Source organism: Orcinus orca, chromosome 6 (assembly GCF_937001465.1).
Source record: "Orcinus orca chromosome 6, mOrcOrc1.1, whole genome shotgun sequence".
NCBI lineage: Eukaryota > Metazoa > Chordata > Mammalia > Artiodactyla > Delphinidae > Orcinus > Orcinus orca.
The window spans coordinates 69,196,928-69,220,321 of record NC_064564.1 but is presented as its reverse complement, the minus strand read 5'-3'; the positions used below and the strand labels follow the sequence as shown (position 1 = coordinate 69,220,321).

The 23,394-nt window shown below is 44.3% G+C and overlaps 1 protein-coding gene across 6 annotated transcripts in view; it reads left to right on the top strand.

Moving 5' to 3' along the window:
* The window catches only part of DMRT1 (doublesex and mab-3 related transcription factor 1), a 117,754-nt gene that overhangs the window by 72,476 nt on the left and 21,884 nt on the right, over positions 1-23,394 (top strand). For 4 of the 6 annotated variants that reach the window (XM_049710886.1, XM_049710885.1, XM_049710884.1 and 1 more), the window contains one exon: positions 2,488-2,635. In XM_049710886.1, coding sequence (XP_049566843.1) covers positions 2,488-2,635 — 148 coding nt within the window. The remainder of the gene's footprint in view (positions 1-2,487; positions 2,636-23,394) is intronic. The other 2 variants (XM_004276430.3, XM_049710883.1) reach the window with 1 other exon arrangement.

The window sequence follows — 23,394 nt, the reverse complement described above, 5'->3', positions numbered from 1 at the left end:
TCTAAACTCACAGTGGAAACTTTTAAAAAGAGGTTTTACATAAAATTCATAGTAAAAGAAAAAAATCCAGTATTTTGCAGAGGCTTGCAGGGTCAGTCCTGTCAGTTTTCTCGTACGTGGGCAAAACGGAAAAGCATTTTTCCTAAAGAACTTACTGGAAGATACTGTCAAACTGAAAGGAGAAGGGCCCAACTCACCACCTAGAGTGGGGAGGCTCCTTGGGTTACATCACGGCGCTTTGTACTTAAAAGTCGACACTTAGCCTCTAGTTCAGCGTTCATTACTTAGACTGTGTGATTGACTTGACAGAGGTCTATAGAGGCAGAAGTGGCTCTTTAATGCAAAGTGTGTCTGAGTTTGTTAGTCCTGCTGCAGCCATGTTAGATGGCAGCAGACCCCTGAAGGAAATCCTTTAGCTCAGGGGAATCTCATATATAGAAAGAAAAAGAATGAAAAAAATTTAAATGTTTTTTACATCATTTCCACCTTCCCTCAGTTCCGGTGGAAAGTTGATGGTTGTAAAACAGTTGTTCAAAAGAGTTTTTTTTAGAAGTTCCTCCTTTGGTCACGGCCCTTAAAGGCTCCAAGTATGGGAGAAAGGATCATTTATTCCAGTCCCTTGAGCAGAATCAGCATCTCCTGATTGAGATGCTGATTGAGAGCATGTCACACTGTGAGGTCTCCACCCCAGACTTGCTGAATCAGAGTCTACTTTTTAACAGGATCCCCTGGCTATTTGAATACACATTAAGAGAGCCCTGGGAAGCACTGGGCTAATTGATAACTGGGTCTGTGCAATAAACTGACCATTGATCCTCACTTTAAATGATTTCACGGCTCCTTAATGGCTTCTGACTTGGGCTCACTCATTAAAGGCAGACGGTTTTTCCCCTTTGGCTATTTCCAAGTACAGCTTGCCTGCCCTCTTATTTAGTAAAGATTTATATAATGGTAGAAAATGAAAGCGGGGTGATTGAGTTAGAAGAGATAACATTTTATATGCGTCAGAAAAACAAACTAGAAAGGATAAAGGGAACTTGCCAGATAAACTTAACTTGTAAGGAAATAAGTGGAATGGAGTCTTCTTTGCTTCTGCAAGAAGCAATAATCCACCCATTAGAACAGACATCTGTGCTGGGGAGCAGTTGGGAGGGTCAAAAAGGAATCCCTTGAGCTTCTCAGATTAGCACAGAGAAATCAGGGAGTTAGGCCTTTCCACCGAGCAAAGCCATATTACTTAGGCCTATATCACTTGGGAAATTGTCCAGAATTTAGATGTTCATAGTAAATCTCGAGGAAGCCCAGTACCTACTTTTATCCTGCCAGGATCTGTCAAGTTGCTACTATTTTCTTTATCAAGTAGTATTCTAAAGATTTGATTGAAAAACGTGATTTTGAAATTATGCCTTAATTCTTAAACAGAGTTGGTTTATCCTTGAACATTCCCTTATGTTGACTTTTTAAATAAAGTTAATGCCACCTGAATTTAGTTTTTAAAAGGCAGTATATGTACTTGAAGTCTAGCTGTTAGTTGAGCTGTTCTTGCTGTGGAGATCTATCTGATCATGTGTTTAGTGCTCACTGTTGTACCAGGGTCCGTGCAGGACTCAGAACAATTCTAATGTTCGTGGAAGTGTCCAGGAAGAGCCAGGAAAGCAAGAGTGGGGACCCCTTTCAAGCCTGGAGTTTCCATCTCCTTAGCCTTGAATGAGAGGTCAGGAAGCTACGGGAACTGCTCCTTACCTAAAAGCTGCCTGATGGTCCCAAAGGCACAGTCTGATTGCCAGGAAAAGGCATGACTACCAAGTGTCAGCTGCCGCTACTGCTGAAGAAGCAGCATGTGCCTCCCTTCTGCCTACCAGATCTCATTTTATGTCCTATTAGCGGAATCCAAATCACCTCCAGAAGCCAGGAGCATCTGGAAGAAGCAGATCCCAGACTTCTGTTCCTTGCTACAGGGAAAAGCATAGGAGGGGGTGGGAATGGGCTCTGAGTGACAGTATCCAGCACGGCCTCATGCTGACGACAACGACCCTCACACAAGCCTTGCGTGTTTTTTAAAAAAATATTCTCTCGATGTGAACACTGTAAGGTAACCAAGGTGTGAGGTGCTCGTTTTACCCAGGAGGAAACGTGAGGAAGTTAAATAACTTGCTCCTGGTCAAATGTGCTGGTCAGTGTTTCAGGGGATTGTGTTGGCTCCTAAGCAGCGCTCTTTGGTCTTTACTGCCCTGTTCTCTTTTGTACTTACTAGTCAAGCATCCTGTGACCAGATGGAATTAGAGGGGTACTTTAGAGGGGCCTCCAGCATCGAAAAGGCACCTCAGGCTGCACAGTTCTAGTATTTCCAGGGTCTGTGCCCTGGAGGGGCATGTTCATGGGTGAGGATACTTCCAACTTTAAGAAGCTATTCCCTTAATTTAAAGAATCAGGTAATTCTTATAATAGGCAACTTTGGTTTCAACATATTCCTTCTTTTTTCTTAAGCAGATGAAAAACTCGGAGAGCCTCCACGCAGTGAGTTCCCAGTACAGGATGCATTCTTACTACCCGCCTACCTCCTACCTGGGCCAGAGCATGTCCCAGATCTTCACCTTTGAGGACGGCCTCTCTTACTCGGAAGCCAAAGCGAGCGGTAGGTTCCTGGTTACACAGCCTGGATTTGAGGTAGAGAGAGGCTACCTGCCCAGCACTGGGTCTCTGGTCCTCTCTAATAGCTTACCAGATAGCAGCTGTTGGAAAGGTTGTATAGTATCCTTTAAAGTATTCAGTTATGGAACGATTTTGCTTTGCTAGATTCTTAATATCATGTTTCTCTTTTCTGGACACCCGGAGTGATAAGAATAAGATAGAGACTACCATCAGAAGCCAAAGATGTATTTTCTGGAGGATCAATATGTAATATCAGGGGCACTTTAAATGTGGTTCAAGTCCTGATATTTTTGGTGAAATGAATCTCTGTCTATTAAAGAATCGTTTTCCAAAAACTTTTCCAGTTTAAAATTGAAGGTGTATTCATCTTTTGCGGGAGGAAATAGAATAACGTAATAAAACATTTTTGAATATAATAGATCTCAGAGTTTATGCAGTAGCAATGCAAATAACTCTGATATAATGGCTTTAAAATAAAAAATGACTGTTTAATGAGCCAGAGCACTTTGAAATACACAATTCCTCAACTTCAATTTTAACTTTCTCCCCAATGTTTACACTGCGATGATAGGCTGGTCTTTTACGGCTGCTGTGTTTCCAGGCCCTGTTTTTAAGTTCTTTGTATTTAAGCATCATCTTTTGATCTAGGAAAGTGAGAAGCATACACAATTGAGTGGAAATCAGGGCAATAGTGAGTGAGTTGGTAGAGAAATCGACTACTAGAACTGACTCCACTAGACAAAAGAAGCTGGTTTTCTCAATAACGTGATTCTCTATAAAGAACTGGCCTCTTGGTAAAACGAGTGCTTAGAGAGTGAGAATCAGAACCATGCTTTGATTTCCAAATGCAGAACAGTGAAGTCTAAAAAAGCTTTATTTACCATACTAAAATAAACTAAAGGATTTTGTTAATATGGAATACATAGGTCGAGGGAACCTGACCAGTTTGAACTATAGAGAGACTGAAGTACACATTATTGATTGCACTTTGACCCATTCATAATCACTTTTTGCCAGGAACGGACAAACACAATTCTTTATGTAAATATTCATACCCTATAATGTTTGCCCACGTGGTCCTTCTTTCATGCTGCCTTTGATTCTATATATTTATGTGAATTATAAGCTCCTTAAGGACAGAGAACACATTTTATGTACCTTTTTAGCTGCTATGATGCCTATTTGTTTTTCATCAGCTGAGTGGATGAATGAAGGAGTGAATGAACAAAGGAATAAATGAGTCAGATATGATTTTTAAGTAAACTTGCTCTATAAGAAAACACAATGCCGAAAGGTCACACTCCTAACTCATTGTCTCATGGAGCCAGAGTTTAGGGATGGAACAGTTAAAAAACCATTTGCTCATACAGAAAATTAGGACTGAAACTTACTTTCAGGAAGAAATTGCCTGAGCTCCTTGCTCTAGGAATAGTGGAATATTTTTACAAGCATTGGCATTCTTGAGACAGGTGTAAATTCAGAGCAAGGCAGTGCGACAACAAGGTAAGAGGAAATTTACTAGAGCAGAGAGGAAGGAATTTGGAGAGGACCAATAGGCATTTGAATTTATGGCAGAAAAGGAAAAGGCTCAGAAGGAGAGACGTTACAGTCCAGAAAAAGAAAGACCAGCCACCCCAGTGTCCATGGTGCGAGATGGGGTGAATAACACCTAGGATTTCCTAAAACTTTTCTGGTGATATGTATGTTTGAAAGAGTGTGTTTGAAAGTGTGGTGTGAGGAGACCTCAGGCTTAACCTTCTGATCCTTCTCTAGCTCACTTCAGACATGAGGGAGTGAGCTAGGAAGAAATATAGTGGAATCTCAGTAGTATCTACTTTGGAATTGCCATGGAGAAGGAGAATATGGATTCATAGGAAATCCAAACCTTAGCTTTTTTTTTAAAGAAATGCGGCTTTACGGCTTCCAAATATATGGTGTCTTGGGCTCCTACGTTGCATGACATTTTTACGGAGCAGGTGGGGAGGGGTGGGGAAAGAGAAAGTTGGGGGTCAATAGGAACACCTCAGGATCACCTCCTGAGGCATTGGATCCTCATTTTTATCATCAGCATTGACACAAGCGGGGGCCATTTAGGCCCTCTGGTAAATGGGGCTGAGGCTAGTGGCAGGATGCGGTGATGGGGATGGGGGTATCAGTATAGTCATTTGTGAGAAGGTGGTAGAGGCTGGCTGATAACCAGTTACATGTATCAGTGCTATCAAGTTTGAGTTGAGGTCCTTTGGTTGGTTGCATTAATAAATAAATTACAATTTGTAAGTAGTATATCAGTTATTTTAGGTGGGGATTTGTAAGTAAGTTGAAAAAGTTTTTTCAGTAGGTTTAATGTTTTCGTTAAAGTCTTACTTAAGTATAAATTTGTCTATTAAGTTCATTTTTCTTCAGTTTCTTTAAAGATAAACCGTTCTTTACCATCCAAAGAAATGAGTCCGAGTTCAAGGTTTTCCTCTGGTTTTGCTGAAGATTACAACATGAAAATAGAATGTAGGGGGAAAAAGAATTACAGGGAAAGTTTTCCTTTTGCCATGTTGCTACTGTTTAATGTTTTTCTTTGTAAAAAGGCTAGGAGCCATTCTCTCACTTTTTTTTATGTCTTGAAAAGTGTTAGGACATAGATCAGAGATGGTGGGGCCTGGTTGTGTAAGACTTTGTGAGCCACTGCAAGCACTTTGGCTCTTAGCTCAAGTAGGTGGGAAGCCACTGGAGGGTTTCCAGCAAAGGGGTGACACGTCTGCTTGTGGTTTTTAAAGATCACTCTGGCTGCTGTTTAGGAACAGACTGTAGGGGTGCAAGGCGGAGGCAGGGAGACCAGTTAGAAGGCTGTGGCCATAATGCTTGCAAAAGATGGCAGTGGCTTAGTCGGGGTGGGAGTGTGGGAGTGATGGCAGTGTGGGAGGGTTGAATTCTAGATACATTTTGAAGGTAGAACCAACAAGGTTTGGTGATGAATTTGGGATGGGATGGAAAGGGAGGAGTGAAGGATGACTCCATCATTTTTGATCTGATCAAGTAGAAACAGGGAGTTTCCACTTATTCAGGTAAAGAAGACCATGAGAAAAACAGGTTTGCAGGAATTGGGAGTTTAATTTTGCATGTGTTAAGTGTGAGATGTACGTGAGCCATCCAAGTGGATCGTCAAGTAGGAGTTGGATGTACGAAGTCTGAAGTTGAGGGGCGATTTCCCTGCTGGAAATAGAAACTTGAGCGTTCAGTGTGTAGATGTCATTTGAAGTTAATGTGGTGGGATCACCTGGAGAGGTGAGTGTAGACGGAGAAGAATAAAGGACCAAGGATTGAGCTCTGAGGCCTTCTAACGTTTAGAAGTTTGGTAGATGAGGAAGACCAGCAGGGGAGAGTCAGGTAGGTACCTTCTCCTACCCGTGAGGTAGGAAGAAAACTAAGGAAGGGAAGTACAGAAAGCATTTCAATGAACTAAGCTAAATAATGCTGAGAGGTCAGATGAGCTGAGGACTGGAATTGACCATGGGCTGTTGAAAGGTAGAAATGATCAGCGGCGTGATGAGCAGCCCCCTGTGGTGGGGAGGTGGGGGCCATACCCTGACTGTGCGTCCAGGAGCATGTGGGAGAGAAGCATTGGGGCAGTGAGTGTAGACAGCTCTTGAAGGGGTCTTGCTGTAAGGGGAGTAATGAAATGGGGCAGTACCTGGAGGAGGGGGTGAGTTCAAGGAAGCTCCTTTTCTCTTCTTTAAAGAAGGGGGTTATCATAGTAGGTTATTATAAAGATTAGCTAATGCGAGGTATGTGTGGGAGCCTAATTGTCAGGGATGATAGCATGTCTCTGAGTAAGCGAGGTGGGGTGGGATCCCCTAGGGCACCCCTTGTAGGGCAGTGGTCCCCAGAGTGGGGCTGTGCATGCTTTGTTACTGGTCTAAGAGGAGATAAGCAGAGGAATTCAGAGTAAACAGCCGTTTGACAGAGCAATTCTCTGTTGAATCAATAAAAACTTGGGGCTCGCAGTTTTTGTCTTTCACTTTCCTAGTAATTCATTTTTATATTGAAGTAAAATCCACCTGACATAAGATTAACCATTAACTACTTTAAAGCGTACAATTCAGTGGCATTTAGCAGGTCACAGTGTTGGGCAGCCATCACCTCTATCTAGTTCCAAGTCATTTCCGTCGCCCCACAAGGAAACCCCAGGAAGGAAAGTGAAGCAGTACTTTCCATTCTCCCTTCCACCAGCCCCTGGTAACCACTAATCTGCTTTCTTGTTTCGATGGCTTTGCCTACTGTAGATGTCTTGTGTAGATGGGATCATATAATATGTGGCCTTTTGGACTGTCTTCTTTCAGTTAGCGTAATATTTTCAAGGTTCATACAAGGTGTAGCATGTAATCAGTGCTTCATTCCTTATTATAGCCTCATACGATTGCATGTATGGATATACATTTTGTTTATCTGTTCATTAGTCGATGGACATTTGGGTTCTTTCCATCCTTTTTTGACATAGTTAGTTGTACTACTATGAATATTAATGTACTAGTCTTTGTTTGAATACCTGTTTTTAGTTCTTCTGGGGTATACTTAGGAGTGGAATTGCTGGATCATGTGGTAATTCTGTGTTTAACTTTTTGAAGAGCCTCCAAACTGTTCCCCACAGTGGCTGTACCATTTTACATTCCACTACAGTGTATGAGGGTTCCAATTTCTCTGGCCAACACCTGTTATTTTCCATTTTTTGGATTATGATTCTAGTAATTCCTTTTTATTGTATTTTATAAAAGCATCAGACTGTGGTGGACTGGAAACTGAAAAAAAATTTCAACAAAACAGGCCCTTCCTTGCAGATAGTTTGAGAAACACTGGCCTAGTGCCCAAGTGGAAGGCTGCTTTATGTGCGAGTGTGGCCAGGTCATAGTAACAGGTGCAGGCGTTTCAGGAAGTGGTGGTAGGAGCATTCTGGAAATGATGCTTCCTCAACTTGGGATAAGCAGGCAGATTGCACAGTAACACCTCTGTGTCAGTAGATGCACACATGTCTACAGGGAGGTGGCATTTCATACCTGTAAGTAGGCATTTTCTCTACAGGTGAATTCTTGAATAAGTTCTCGGAGTGTATGTAGCTGGACAACACTTGCAAAGAGGTTTAGATTTGAAATGGTAAAGGTGAACATGCTTCGATCTCTTTGTCTCTTTATAACGTTTTGTGATCTCAGTGTGAAAGTTAGAAATGGTGCCTCCTGTTTCTTCTGGATCTTTCGCCACTTCCAGCTCAGATAAGTGGCAGGCTGCTGTGCACACTCACCCTTCCTTTACGTTCAAACTGCTCTTTTTAGGAGACAGAAACACACATCTGGATGCTTATTACCTATCACGAGCTATTTACGTATTAGTCATCTGACACACGTAGGATGTGAGCAGCTCTGAGGCCCGGTGCAGAGCGTTTACATTTTACCCAAAGGTCAGGTGGCAAGGTCAGCAGAAGGGTCTCCCTGAGTTGAACCCCTCATGTTTCTCCGTAATGTCTGGGCAGCCTGTAGAGGCCTCTGTGTTCCCAAATAGGATTTTATGAATGCATTCAGCATTGGCAATTTTGTAGGCCGATGAATCTAGAAGTGCCTGATTTCACTGATGGCATATGCTACCTTCCCCACGGTTGTCATAACTGAATGCAAGGTGGTTGAGCTTTCGCCCACGGAATGGACTTGCTTAATGCTGGGCGTTAGAGTTGGATTTTAGCAAAAGATGATGAGGTCGAACCTCCCAGTTTTGCAGGTGAGAACGGTGAGGTTGTGCTGCCTGTTGGAAGCACCCTCAGGTCTCCTCACTCACGATCCAGGACCCCAAAGCTGCCTTTAATGTGAGGTGATGTGATAGCTGTCCTGAGCAGCTGCGGGGGGTGGGGGTCGGAAAGGGGTAGTTCTGTGCTCAGCACCTGAATGGGAGCCACGACTGAGCAGCTGTAGCCCTGGGGGTTTCAGGCTCTTCTCTGGGAGCCTGAGTCTTCTCACCTGTTAAAGAAGCGGGAGGAGCTGGGCCCTGTCGAGCCCACACAGCTGTTGTGAGGATGAGCTCGCGTCCCGTCCCGGGTGTAGACAAGCTCTTTAAATCACACATGCAACAAGAGGGGCAGGGTGATCTTCCTTCCACCATTCCTTTCTGCAAGGGTTGTGTTGATGTTTCAGGCAGTTCTTCTTGTCAGGGAGAAAGCTCTTCTGGAAATGTTTTAGTCTTCCTCAGACAGGCGGGAGAGCAGGCCAAGGAATCTGAGGGCTGCTTCTGGTGTGTATGTTCTGCTTTGAATTGTATGGCAAGCCTGTAGGAGAGAAGAACATTGACCCCTTGCTTTCCCTGCTTTTTAAAGAAAGCTGAATGGGTTTTATGCAACAGTTAGAAAGTGTTGAGTTTAAGCTTTGGCGCTTTAGGAAATGACTTATCTTTTGCTGAATTTCAAAGAAAAGGGCACTTGGCTGGTAAACCTGTTTTCCTTACGTGACCTTCTTATTCTCAGCTTTAGCTTTGAACAGAGAGGTAAGTGCACCATTCATTGGCAGTGACTGTGGAGGCTGATGCGTGCAAAGGAATGGACCCCCCAGGAGGGAAGATCTGGCTCAGATCCCCAGCTCTGGACTGGATTGTAAGATGCTTGTTTCATCTCTTAGAGCTTTAGATCCCTCATCTGGAAGGTTGAAAAGGGTAATAAGAGCTTTATCTATTTTTATATATGGATCACAAAAAACTTATGTGAAAGCATGGCAGCAGCTATCAATTCCCTTAATCTCATGCGAAGACCCATCACCATGTCTTATATATCTTCTGATTTCAGCAAGTGCTTGGCCCTGGGCCGTACAAATAAGGGTGATCACAGTCATCAAGGAGGCTGTGTTTTTAGCCCTACAGGGACCCTGCTTGAAATGAACCATATGTGTATTGTGATTCTTGAAACTGGCTAGACGTGATGGCCTGCTGAGTGAGGAACATGAAGTACACAAGTAATCTTAAGCATATGATAAACATGGAGAAATGGCAGCTTTGAAGACTTATTTTTAATATATCACATATACAATATGTTTCCAAAGAAAGAACCAGGGAAGAGGAATATATAAGGACACCAGTAGGTCCCTTTATACCTAAAGAATAGTATAGAAGGCAAGCTGAAATGCTGTTGGATGAGGACACACAGGCTTCTGTCTTCTTTTCAAATGTTTTTTCTCCCTCCACGAAAAGAGAGAGAGCTGATGGGACTCTAACATGTCCCCTGTGCAACATACTGCCTTTTGACAAGGCCACCATCAGTCTAGAAATAGCAGGGACTTCCCAGGGCCTACCTGAAGGATGTCAGACTCACTCATGGAAGGAAGAAGTTCACTCACTGCAGCACTTCAGCAAGAATTTCCAGGGTGTATTCTCACACATAAAGGGCAGGGATCTCATTCATTCATCTCTGTAGTCTTCCAGGTGCCTAGCATGACACCATGTTCTCAGGGGACTCCTGGGATGTTTCATGGTTTCTTGTATGAATAAGAAACTGGCCTCTGGATTCTTTCTGCTGGTGCCTCCCTGGCCCAGAGTTAGGCATTCCGATAAAGCACTTGATGAAATAAACCGGTCATGGAAAAACGTGGGGTGCAACCTCCAGGCTGCAACGTATCCTGGATTTATATCATGTAGAATCTTCCCTTTGAAAAGCTCGAATTTTAAAGACTTAAATCTTTGCCTGTGACGGGTTTTTGATTGATAACACAGCCCTGCATGAGAAGTCAGGAGAAGCTTGATCACCGTTCACGCTAAGAGAGACCAGGTGGAGTTGCAGGCAGGATGCCGTGCCATCTCTGAGCCTGTTTCTAGTGTTGAGGAAGAGGGGCCGGTGTAGGAGCTCAGGTCTCTGAACTGCTTCCCTGGTGTTCTTTCTGCTGGTAAATCCTGTGGTTTCTTCTTCCCTCCCTTTCCTTTTCCTTTTCTCACAAACATGTACTTCTCACACTGTCTGTAAGACAATGCCCTGTGCACATTGTGGGGATAGCTCGTTTGAGTCTTGTCATCATAGTATCATCCGCATTTTGCACACGAGGACACTGAGGTATGGAGACAATGCCTGTGAAGTAGGGAAGAGAAGGGGGTCCTCGTTTCCTCGTGGCAGGTGGAAAAGCTGAGAACACAGTGATGACTTAGCTGGTCAAAAACCCCCGAAAGCAGCCTTAAAAAATCCACAGGGGGCTTCCCTGGTGGCGCAGTGGTTGAGAGTCTGCCTGCCGATGCAGGGGATGCGGGGTCGTGCCCCGGTCCGGGAAGATGCCACATGCCGCGGAGCGGCTGGGCCCGTGAGCCATGGCCGCTGACCCTGCGCGTCCGGAGCCTGTGCTCCGCGGCGGGAGGGGCCACAACGGTGAGAGGCCCGCGTACCGCCAAAAAAGAAAAAAAATCCACAGGGTATCAGGTGTGGTATTTACATTACTATTCCCCAAGCTAAATGTAAACTTTAAAACACCTTTATGACTTGACTGACATGGTAAAGTCACTGTTTAATTTTGCGATGATATTTGAATTTTCTTTTTATTTAACAGGAGGGAGTAAAGTGCAAGTGTAATATTTGACAAAGGCAGACATTGCAAAATTAAATGACTAGTTATTAGCTTTGAAATTAAAAGTGCAAATTGAAATGAAACCGCTTTTTAAAAGTTTTTTTTTTTCCCTCCATAGACATGGTTGTTATTTTAAAATTAGTGTGAATAAAAGGCCTGTTGAATTTCCCCAGATAATTTTTGAGAGAGACAGTGTTTTACATTCTACTTAGTCTGTCAGTGGCTTATCATGAGGTTGCTTTTCCATCTTTAACTTGTTCTTGAAAAACAGGGCACCTTTGCCGGGGTTTTCCTTTGGGTTAAAGATTGCAGTCAGGAGGGGACAGGGAAAGGTCAGAGCTCTGGAAAGCACACTTTTAGGAACTCCCAAATGTCCTGACAGAACCAGATTGAACACAATGACTAGACACTGCTGGCCTGTGTTTTCGGGGCTAATTTTATCTTGATGCGATGCAGGTGTGACGTTAGGCCCCTACCCGCCTGCTCAGTGGAGGGAACCCCATCTATTGTGGACACATGACACACCATCAAGTCTGCTTATTCTGTTACTCATTCCGTGACCCCTTGTCTTTAAAAATCCTGAAGAGGCAGCACTCACATGGGCATGAACTTGGATGGACAGTGGCCGCTCTGGGCAGAGCGTCCAACGTGATCACGCGTGAGATTTCCTCGCTTGATTCTGACTTGAGCCCACAGGGCCTCAGCGGTTTTTCTCAGGCGCGGTGTGGAGTAACTCCGGAGTTTATGTTCCCTCCTTGGTTCCTCAGAGGCCCGGCCCAGGCCAAGTACAACTTGAATAACCTTCAGGAAAGCTGTGCTGTCCTTCTGTCTGCTGCTGTCTTTGAAAATTGCCTTCAGAGTTAGTGAGCGGGAACAGTTAAGATTTACAAACAAGGATGAAGCTTGTCATGCATCTTTCACCATCCATCATCCAGGTGCCGTGCCTGGGCGGTGAAGTGTTCTTCATAAAAACCAGCTCAGTGTGAAATACACCTCGCTGCAGTGTTTACTGCTCTGAAGCTCGTCAGCGGCCCTTTATAGTAAATCCAGATTGCGATGTGACATTACAGTATATCATTGCCCGGCGCAGCGGGGTTTACACTGAGAATGAGTGCAGTGCACACCAGATGAGGTGTCCAAACTGAGTTATGTCAGAATTTGGCTGTTATATGGGGATAGCTTTTGTTTTCCGAGCACTGAAAGTTAGCTTTATATGTATTTATATTTATATATAGGCATATACTTCCCATCTTGCACATATACATGGGTATACAATATACGCTGGGGTTAGGTTCCAGTTTGGCTTCTGTGTAAAGAATGGTGGCCAGCTTTTATGTCCCTTCCAACCGTTGTTCACTAAAATTGGCGTCAACGGAATCTTTTGGGGGAACTAGAGTAGATGGGTATTTCATTATAGAAGTGGGTTTGATTTTGCTGTGTGTAACATGGTCATATTTACCATTCTTTCTTACAAAAAAGTGGGCCCCTCTTTCCTGGGGTTATTATGGTACTGGAATGATCCCTTGGCAGGAGGGCAAAGAGAGGAAACCCCACAGGACTGGCCTCACCTGCTCTTGAGCACCTGGCCTGTTGAGCTGAATACATGCCCTTGGGGGGAGGGCTCAAAAGTCAGTTGCTTATTTATTATTTTTTTAGTGGGTATGAAAAGCCTAGTGCTGCCTCTGTTATCTTGAAAGATGCTGCTTCTAAGAGAACATTGATGGTGTTTTAGCTTAAATCGGCAAAAAAAAAGAACACACTGAGTTTATTGCACTATCAGGTTTATTTACATTCACCCTAAAAGTACCGATATTAAAAATGAGCTCCATAAAAAAATAATATTCAGAGATAACAGCAGGCCCTGCAATCCCATGATCATCTTCTTAACACACGTATTTTTAAATTCTCTTTTCAGTGTAGCAGGGTTATTTGTGGTCTTCACACATCTGGCACTGCACAGAATCCAGGATCTGTCCCCCGTTTACACCAAGTCTAGGGTAGGGGTTCCCCCCACTTTAGATGCAGAGGTGAATATAGCTTTCCCGCCAGTGCCCTCTGCTCTTTTTCCTGGCTGTGTTTCCTCTTAGTCACAGTGTCTTCTTACCGGAGGTTGACTAACCGTGCCACGTCTGAGCTTTTGGAAGCGGCACAGGACACTGTTGCAGGTGTGCTGTGCGGTGCTGGCCTCGAGGGTGGGGGGTGGGACAGGGGCCAGAAGCCTCCCATTGGCCGTGGTGCCCGAGGAGGGAGAATAGCCATTAGTCAGCCCAACACGATCACTTCGTTAGTGTTGTAAGATCAACACAGGATGGCCAGTTAAAGTTAAATGTCACATAAACCACAAACGTTATTTTAATGTTTAATAAACATGTTCACGGTATTTTATTATATTAAAAATTATTTGTTTCTGAAATTTAATTCAGCACCTTGGTTTTTTTTTTTTGTGTGTGTGTGATACGCGGACCTCTCACTGTTGTGACCTCTCCCATTGCGGAGCACAGGCTCCAGACGCACAGGCTCAGTGGCCATGGCTCACGGGCCCAGCCGCTCCGCAGCATGTGGGATCTTCCCGGACCGGGGCACAAACCCGTGTCCCCTGCATCGGCAGGCGGACTCTCAACCACTGCGCCACCAGGGAAGCCCCAGCACCTTGTATTTTTATTTGCTAAATCTGGCAGCCTCGGGCTTCATCCAAGTCCTCTCTGAACCACCATTTTCGGGCACTGGGGTAGAAGGCGGAAATGAACAGTGGGTGGAGGAGAGCAATACTTTCGCTAAGCATATTCGGCGGTTTAAGAGTTGCTTCATTTATATCTCTACAAACGTGGTACAAGAGGCGGCGCTGATCATGCTTGGAATGGTTTCCTGTTCTGGTTGAAGCTATTCATGGGTTTCTCTGTGAAAATTTTCTGGCTTATAATTTCTCCTTGCACATGTTAACTGTACTGTGTCTTCCTCTGTTTAGGTAATTTGTAGGTGCAGACATTTCTTTTATCATATATTACAGGTTAACTCCATTAATATAACAGCATATAAAAGCTAACCCACTGTTGCTCAGACTAAAAATGGAAACTTACAGTTTTCGTGCATTTGGTTCAGTTGTTCCCTTGTAGTTTCACCAGGCATTACACTGACTCCTGAAGCTCTTGGGCCAGACCAGCTCCTCTGTCTCTTTCCTGAAGCCTCCCCACCCCCTACCAGGATAGGAACTGATGGCTCAGTCAATAAACAAGTAATAAATTCATTGAGTGCCAATTCTGTGTCTGTGGCCCTAGCATTATGCCCAGGAGATGAACCATGGCAGAGAACATGCTGCAGTGATCCCAGAATGTTAGCAGATCTCAGGGACCTTCCCTTCCTGCCACAGAAGAACAGCCTTGCCTCTAAGCCTCTGCAGCGTGTGTGTGAGGGAGTAGCCACGTGCCCCACTGTCTTGCTCTTATTCCAGACTTGGTTGAAGTCTCCGCCATAAACCTAAGGGAGAGTTTCCATCTCCAGTTAGAGAAGTCAGGATCACCAGAGTCTGTGAACAGGTGTTCCAAATTTGCAGCCCTTGTCAGGCGTGTTTCCCCTCTGTTACTATATGGCTATAGAGGTGGGATGGCCTTGGTTTGTTTGTTCATAACAACTTTATTGATATATAATTCACATACCATAAAGTTCACCACTTTAAAGTATGCAGTGCAGTTGTCTTTAGTGTGTTGACTAAGTTGTGCAACCATTATCACTGTCTAGTTCCAGAATATTTCCGTCATCCCCCAAAGAATCCCCATATGCAGTCATTCCGCATTTCCACCTCCCTCTCAGCCCCTGCAAACTACTATTCTACTTGCTGTCTCTATGGCTTTGCCTATTTCTGGACATTTCATATGAATGGAATCATATGATATGTAGCCTTTTTACATGTGACTTCTTTCACTTAGCATAATGTTTTCGAGGTTCATTCAAACTGAGGCTTGTAACAGGGCTTCATTCTTTTTTATGGCCAAATAAGATTTCATTATATGCAAAGGCTTGGTTTATTTTTTATTTTTATTTTTTTTGCGGTACGCGGGCCTCTCACTGCCGCGGCCTCTCCCGTTGCGGACAGGCCCAGCCGCTCCGCGGCACGCGGGATCTTCCCGGACCAGGGCACGAACCCGTGTCCCCTGCATCGGCAGGCGGACTCTCAACCACTGCGCCACCAGGGAAGCCCAGGCTTGGTTTATTTTGAGTTCAAAAACTATCGCAGGGGCCAGCAAAACTATTAAGATTAGAACCCTAAGATTCTCAGGGGAAATATGGATTTATCTCATTTTATTAAGTCTTCCATACATGAATGTCTGTAACAAGCAGAACCTACTATATGAAATGAAGTGACACCCATAATTGTGGTGCTGAGGCTGCCCACATTCAGCAAGCCAGGGTGTGTGATTTTCCTGTTTTATGCTAATACTATTTACATTAGTTTGCCATGGCTTCCATAACAAAATAGCACAGGCTGGGAGGCTTAAGAAACAGAAATTCACAGTTCTGGGGTTTAGAAGTCTGAGATCAGGGTGTTGCCAGGTTTGGTTTCCAGTGAGACCCCTTTTCTTTGGCCTTTCCTCTGTATGGTAAGAACACTAGTCCTACCAGGCTAGGACCCTACCCTTAGGACCTCATGTAACCTCATTTATCTCCCTAAAGGCACTGTCTCTACATACAGTCACATTGGAGGCTAGGGCTTCAACTTATTAATTAGGGGTGGGGCGGGGTATAACAGTTCAGTTCGGTAACATTGTTGAAGAGTTCAGTGTCTCTGTATGTCTCCTCTTCTTGTTGAGGTTCTTGGGAAGTTGGAGAAGGATGCTGAGGTCGGTCGGGTGGGCCAGTGTGTATAGAATGAATGGAGTATCTTGCCTCGTCTTACTGCCAACTGTCTGGCGTTTGCTGCCCGTTCACTCACCTCCCAAGCTCTCTGACACGCTGAGCCTAGCCTGTGGCAGGCCCTCATCTGCAGGCTGGATCCCCAAAGCATGGAGGTTTTTAGAGATGGAAAACTCCACGGTCAGGTGCACACCACTCACCCGGACCACTTCTTTTCCAGATTGTTGCTTTTCTTTTTCTCATCCCCACTCCCCCCACCTCCCCCAAATTTGGATTCTTCTTTTTCTCTCTCTCTCTCTGAACTTGGGGGAAGAATTTCCGATTTCTCGCCATCTTTGCCCTCAAAGTGCTCCATGTAACCATAAACAATTAAACCCTGATGTACTGCTACCTATTAGAATCTTTGCCACTTTTCCTGGCAAATAAAGCAGGTAAGAATTAGGGCCTTCCCCCATAGGGAAATGAATGAGAAAGCAGTGCGTTGTTTCCCAATGTTACTGTGAACTAATGCAAAGGTTACTTCACGGTAAACTTACGGTTAGCCTTCATGAACTAGCTAATGTCCCTTACAGATCAACCAAATAGGAAAAATAATCTCTTACTTTGAAGCACTTTGACATACATCATCTTATTTAATCCCAACAACAGTCTTATTAGGTAATGAGCCTTTTTCCTCCTGATACCAATTCTGACACCAACTGGGTGTCCTACAATTCAGTTCAGTTTTAATACTGACTGTCCAAACTTAGCCCAGACCTCATGGGTTAAGGTCTCAGTCTCACAAGACTGCCCCCATCTCAGACGCCAGCCATAAATGGGGTGGTCGGGTTACCCACATTTCTGCCTGGCCCATTACAAATTTGGGAGTTCCCATAGCCTCTCCTCAGGTTTGATAATTCACTAGAATGACTCACAGAACTCAGGAAAGCACTTTACTTACTATTACGGGTTTATTATAAAGGAATAGCCCAATGGAAGGGATGCATAAGGCAGGGTATGGTGAGAGGGTGGAGAGCGTCCAAGTCTTCTTCAGGGCCCCCGCCCTCCTGGCACCTTGATGTGCTCGCCAGCCCGGAAGCTCTGAGAACCCCAATTGCTAACGGGTTTTTAGGGAGGTTTCATTACCAGGTATGATTGATTAAATCATTGGCCATCGGTGATGAGCTCACTCTCCAGCCCTTCCCTCTCCCTGGAGGTTGGGGGTAAGGCTGGAAGTTCCAAGCTTCTAATCAGGGCCGGGTCTTTCTGGTGCTCAGCCTGTACCCTGCATCTGTGACTAGCCCCCATCCTGAAACCATCTAGCCCTCCAAGAGTCACCTGCTTAGAACAAAGAGAGAGTCACCTGCTTAGAACAAAGAGGCTCCTATCATCACACTCAGGAAATTCCAAGGGTTTTAGGAGCTCTGTGCCAGGAACAGGGACAAAGTCCAAATATCTTTCCGTGATACCACAGGTTGGTAGATCAGAAATCCTTGACCCTATTTTAGGGAAAAGGAAATCGCTGAATAGAGGGAACAGGTGGCAGCTGGGAGTGGAGCTGGACGGTCTTCTCTCTCCGACTTGATGTCTCTCTGGGACACTCTCCAACCTCAGACTGTCACACGGTATTGAAACCCTTGTCTTCAGCCTGCTGTCTTAGACCTGCGCCATCTAGCACAGGAGCGACTGGGCACGTGGGGCTATTTATGTTTAATTAAAATAAAAAATCCAGTTCCTCTGTTAAACCGGCCACATTTCAAGCACTCAGTAGCCACATGGGGCTGGTGACTACCATACTGGGTAGAGCAGAAATAGGACGTTTCCATTCTCAGGCAGTTCTGTTGGACAGCACTGTCTTGGACAGTTAGGTGAAGGCTATTTTGTTGTGGACTTTTCGAGTGATGGGGTGGGTAGCACAGCGTTTAAACCTGAGACATAGGAGTACCTCAAGCTCAATAGGCACCACTTGAAAAGTCTTTTGTGGGTGCAGCAGCCCTTATTCAAATGGCCTGTCAGGTTGAGGAGGCCTCACTGACTTGGACTCATTGAACACTGGCAAGTGTTAAGTCGATCTTTGGGTCTAACTGTGGTGCACGCTTTTTTTTTTTTTTTTTTTTTAACTAGCAGATGGAAGTGAGTAAACTAGAACCTGGTTGGTCTCAGTCCAAGAATGATAGTACTTGCCCAGGGTGGAAACCTTGTCTTACGTTCATGGGGCAGCATGTCAGTCTTGGGCACTTGCTAACGATTGCTTACATTAAAACCAAGAGGGAAAAGTGGCATTGATCCCTCTTCAGAGATAGGATTTGCAGATATTTTCCCCATTCTTTCGGTTGCGTTTTCGCTCTGTGCCTCGTGTGCTCTGATGAACAAATTTTTAATTGTGATGAAGTCCAGTTAGTATATTTTTTCTCCCGTCATCTGTGCTTTTGATGTCGTATCTAAGAAATCATTGCCAAATCCAGTGTCATGAAGCTTTTTCCCTGTGTTTTCTTCTAAGAGTTTTCTAGTTTTCCTTCTAACATTGAAGGCTTTGATCCGCTTTGAGTTAATTTTTATATGTGGTGTAAGGTAAGGGTCCAACTTCATTCTTTTGCATGTGGATATCCAGTTTTCCCAACACCATTTATTGAAAAGGCTGCCCTTTCCCCATTGAATAGTCTTGGTACCAGAGGGGGAAAATGGTGGAAGAGTCAAAGTTTGACACTTGCCTGTGGCTTTTTTCTGTGATCATCAGAGAACACTAGACATTGAATATTGAATCTGTAGCACAAGCCTACCGTTGGCAGTTGATCCACCTCACCACAGTTGATCTCTGTGGTGAGTAGATTTCCTAGGGTTGTTTCTTTGTTTACTTGTCTCTCCCTCCTACTTCAACTGTATCTTTTTCCACTCCTTACAGTTCTGAGATAAAGGAGAATAGGATAACAAGGGAAGGGAATCCTTCCACAGTCCAGATCATAGTAGGTAGAGCTGTGAGGGCAGAAGTGCATGTAAAAGACTGGCTGATTTTCCATTTTTCTGATTGGAAGTACTAGAGTTTTTCTAATAGAAAGGGACAAATGTTAATTTTTAAAATACTCCTTTTTTTTTTTTTTTTTTTTTTTTTTTTTGCGGTACGCGGGCATCTCACTGTCGTGGCCTCTCCCGTTGCGGAGCACAGGCTCCGGAGGCGCAGGCTCAGCGTCCACGGCTCACGGGCCCAGCCGCTCCGCGGCATGTGGGATCTTCCCGGATCGGGGCACGAACCCGTGTCCCCTGCACCGGCAGGCGGATTCTCAACCACTGCGCCACCAGGGAAGCCCTAAAATACTCCATTTTTAAGGGTCCTCTGAAGCTGCTTATCCATGAGAGATGGCAGAACCTCTTTGGGTGAGCCCCAGTGGCAGAGCCATGAAATACTTTTGTGTCCTGTAGGAATATTCCTAACGCAACACGTCTAGAGCTGAGAGCAGATAAGCAAAGACGGTGGATAAGGATGCCTGGCTGGCAGGCTGCAGCCCAAAGTTGTCAATCACCCCTTAATGTTTACAGAAGCGAAAAGTCAATGTGTAGTTGTTTTAATTTGACACACTCTTGGGTTGAGAGAGTGTAATCGCTGGAGGGGACAGTTAAGTGGCTGTGCTCCTTGTCAGCTCATCTGGGTCTGACTCCTGTGCTGAGCCCTTTTCTGATGAGTAATGAATTGGGTTAAATACCGGCGTAATTGCTTGCTTCCGCATACCAGTCCAGTGCTGCCTTGTACTACATTTCTCTCGGCACTTGCCTGAGGCTGTTAGGGTTTATGCTGCAGAGAGTCCGTATGTTCATTTTCATGAATCAGTGTCGGTTTTTGAAAAGCAGTTGTTACAGCGCTAAGTGGACTGTAATAAATTGCACCCCCTCCAGACCCACTGGAGTAAATCAGAATTGCTTATATCCATGCAAGTGGTCTTTTTAGTGTAAATGACTTTCTGTTTACTTATCAAACCGAATGTTTGTCTCCAAGAAATGGAGGCAAATGATTTGCTCGTCTTTTAATCCTGTGAATTACACTTTGCTTCTGTTAAACCAGAGAGGAAACTCTGTGTATACTTAGCTAGGAAAAATGTCTCCCCACACAGTAAGTGAAGTTATTCCAAAGTCATTTTCAGGGCTGGAGACACTTTATTGTAGGAAGTAAACCAACTCTGGGCGTCAACCTTGTCTCCAGCCGCTACTTAAAATGTGCCAGAAATGCACTGAGCTCTGAGAAGAGCATGGTTTCTTGCCCAAGAAGTTTCTAAGCAAAGAAACTAGCTTTGGGGTCGTGTATTTCTCTCTTATGTACTTCGACTGCTGCAAGGACACTGTGGACATGGCTGTATTCATTCCTTTTGAGAGTTAAAGTGACCAGAGGTCTGAGCCTCCATGGTTGGTAGGCAGACGTTACACAGTGTGACTCTGGTGGCTCTATTATCGTGAAATCTGTTTCACATTTAGTGCTAGTTGGAAGAAGTATCTCATGATTTTCTTTTTTTTTTCCTTTGGTTGGACCACAGTCTTCTTTCACTTAATTTCCCACGGGGCTCTCCAGGGCACCTTAATGATGTCTCAGTGACGCACTAATAATCTTTTATTTTTATTATACTTTCACTTTATGCTTAACACATGCAAAACTTGCCATTTTAACCACTTCTAAGTGTAGGATTCAGTGTCAGTAATGACATTTACAGTGCCATGCAGCCACCTGAGGTTTCTCTAGGGTTGAAGGCAGTCACTGGTCTAGGAGGTGGTGGGGTGGCAGGGTTGCCAACCCCAGGGTGCCCTTCTAACCCGCCCACCCCTTCACTCACCATTGCCTCACCCACAGCATTCTAGGGCTACCTTCAAGGTACCAGTGACACCCCGTTCATCCCTTACGTATCTTTTCCCCAAAGAATCCTCTTTGTTTACATGATGCCTGGATCCTGACCTCACCCCTGCCCATCTTCTGTGTGACCTGGCTAGTTCAGCGTCTTCCTTTCCAAAGTGGCCCTGGTGCCCAGCCCTCTCTGCTCCAGGGACCACTCACCAGGCCACTGAGGACCTCTTTTTAACTGTCTGCCCATTCTCTTGAGCTTACTCCCAAGTGGAACAGTATTCCAGAAATAATCTTAACTCCCTGCCTGGTCCCCACATTGTCCCTCATTCATCAAGTCCTCTTCTGTAATCAGCCAGCTCTCAACTCCTCTATCGCCATGTTTTCCAAAATGAATGACAAGAACAGGGTGATTTTTCCCTGGTCCTGCTATTTTGAAATTTGAATCTTCTCCACAAATACTGAGAATAATTACTTCTATTTTCGGTTGCATATTCTTTCTCCTCATTTATTCTTTGACCTTTACCTTTTTCTTTATTGGCACTCAGCAGACATCACGGTGCCTGAAGAGGGCTTTGCAGTACGCTCTGTGTAACTCCTAGTTCAGTGCTTCATACAGGGTTATTGTTATTATTTTTACAAAAACCAGTATACGCTCATTGGGGAAAAATCAAATAAGATAGAAATATATTAAAACCAGAAGTTTCATAGTAAAGTTTTATAATTTCTTCATATAGATATTACACACTTTGTATTCCTTCCCTCCCCAGTGTATGTTATGCTGATATACATTAATACCTACAAGAATGGTTATTACATTTCTGTCAAATGCCTCTTTTGGCATCTATCAAAATAACCCTGTGGTTTTTCTCTTTTTAATGTAGTAAGTCACATTAATGGATTTCCTAATGTCGAACCATCCTTATATCCCCGGAATAAATCTTACTTGGTCATGAGGCATTATCTTTTTAATACATTGCAGGATTCAGTTTACCTGTATTTATTTAGGACTTTTGTATTTACTCATAAGTGAGTAATGGCCTTTTTTCCTATTTTGTGGTATCTTTATCATGTTTTTTGTCTCATGGTTATAAGCTCATAGGATGAAACAGAAGTTGTTCATCTTTATTCTCTGAAGAAGTTTAAATGACATAGGAATAAGCATGTCTTTGTGTTTGAATGAAATTACTCATAACACCATCTAGGCCTGGGTCTTTTTCAAAATGGGGAATGTCTTGATTAACTCTTCTCTTTTATGGTAATCTATTGGTATGTAATGAACTCTTTTCCTCACTTAATGTTGGCAGTTTTCTTTCTTTGGAGAGAACTATACATTTCACTTTTATTTTCAAACAGTGATATAAAATTGCTGTAACTGTGGTTGGAACACTATACCTGTGGTTATATCCACTTTCTCATGTTTAATGCTTTTCTCTTTGTATGCTTATTTTCTGTTAGATTTTCCCAAAGGTTGGTTTGTTTTATTGGTCATTTCATATCACCATCATATGAGTTTGTTTGTTCATGTATAGATTTTTTTTTTTTTTCTTTTTGCGGTACGCAGGCCTCACACCGTTGTGGCCTCTCCCGTTGCGGAGCACAGGCTCCAGACGCACAGGCTCAGCCGCCATGGCTCACGGGCCCAGCCGCTCCGCGGCATGTGGGATCCTCCCAGACCGGGGCACAAACCCGTGTCCCCTGCATCGGCAGGCGGACTCTAAACCACTGTGCCACCAGGGAGGCCCCATGTATAGATTTTGATTGGCATAACTTAATCTGTTCTTAAAGAGATTTTTGAAATTCTTTATTTCTACATATTTCTTTCAATACCCACTGAAAAAAGTGGATATTTGTGGTAGTGGAGCCAACTGGCTTAAAGAAGTTACTCCCCCAGTGTAGTAAGTAAATGGCAGAACTGGGATTCACACTGAGATCTGTCACTTCCTCCCACCCCCCATATTATGCTGCTTCTTGAGGTATAAAGGATGTCTGTATATTAGCTTGGGGTCTGCTTAGAAGCAGAACTCAAGACAGGACGAACTTGTGTGCTGTAGTGTATTGAATGGTAATTCCAAGTAGGAAGAGTGAGGGCAGGAGGAAAATCCAACATCCAGCTGTGTTACAGGAGTCATGGCGGGCAGCAACAGGTGTTAGATCTGGGACCTTCTGGGGAGCTCCTAGAGAGCCTCTCAGAGTCCTCTACCTGAGGATACTACAGCAGGAGAGGTATTTATCCACAGGCTCCCACTGCCATTGGCTGAGGCATTAAGCCCCCTCACTTCTGATTTGCGCATGTGCTTGAAGGAGCATAGTGTCTGTGGCATCAGAGAAGCCTGGGGGCAGGAAGTAAGTGCCCCACGGTCCACTCTGTACAAGGTGCCGCCACAGGGAGGTGAGTTGAAACTTACACGGAGGATGCCAATAGGATGTTCCTTGGGCGCAAAGGCATCTTTTACAGTCTATTTATAGGAATGTCATTGGAACTCACCCGTGACAGTGTGTTTCCCCAACTCTGTTTTCCATGAACATTAACAC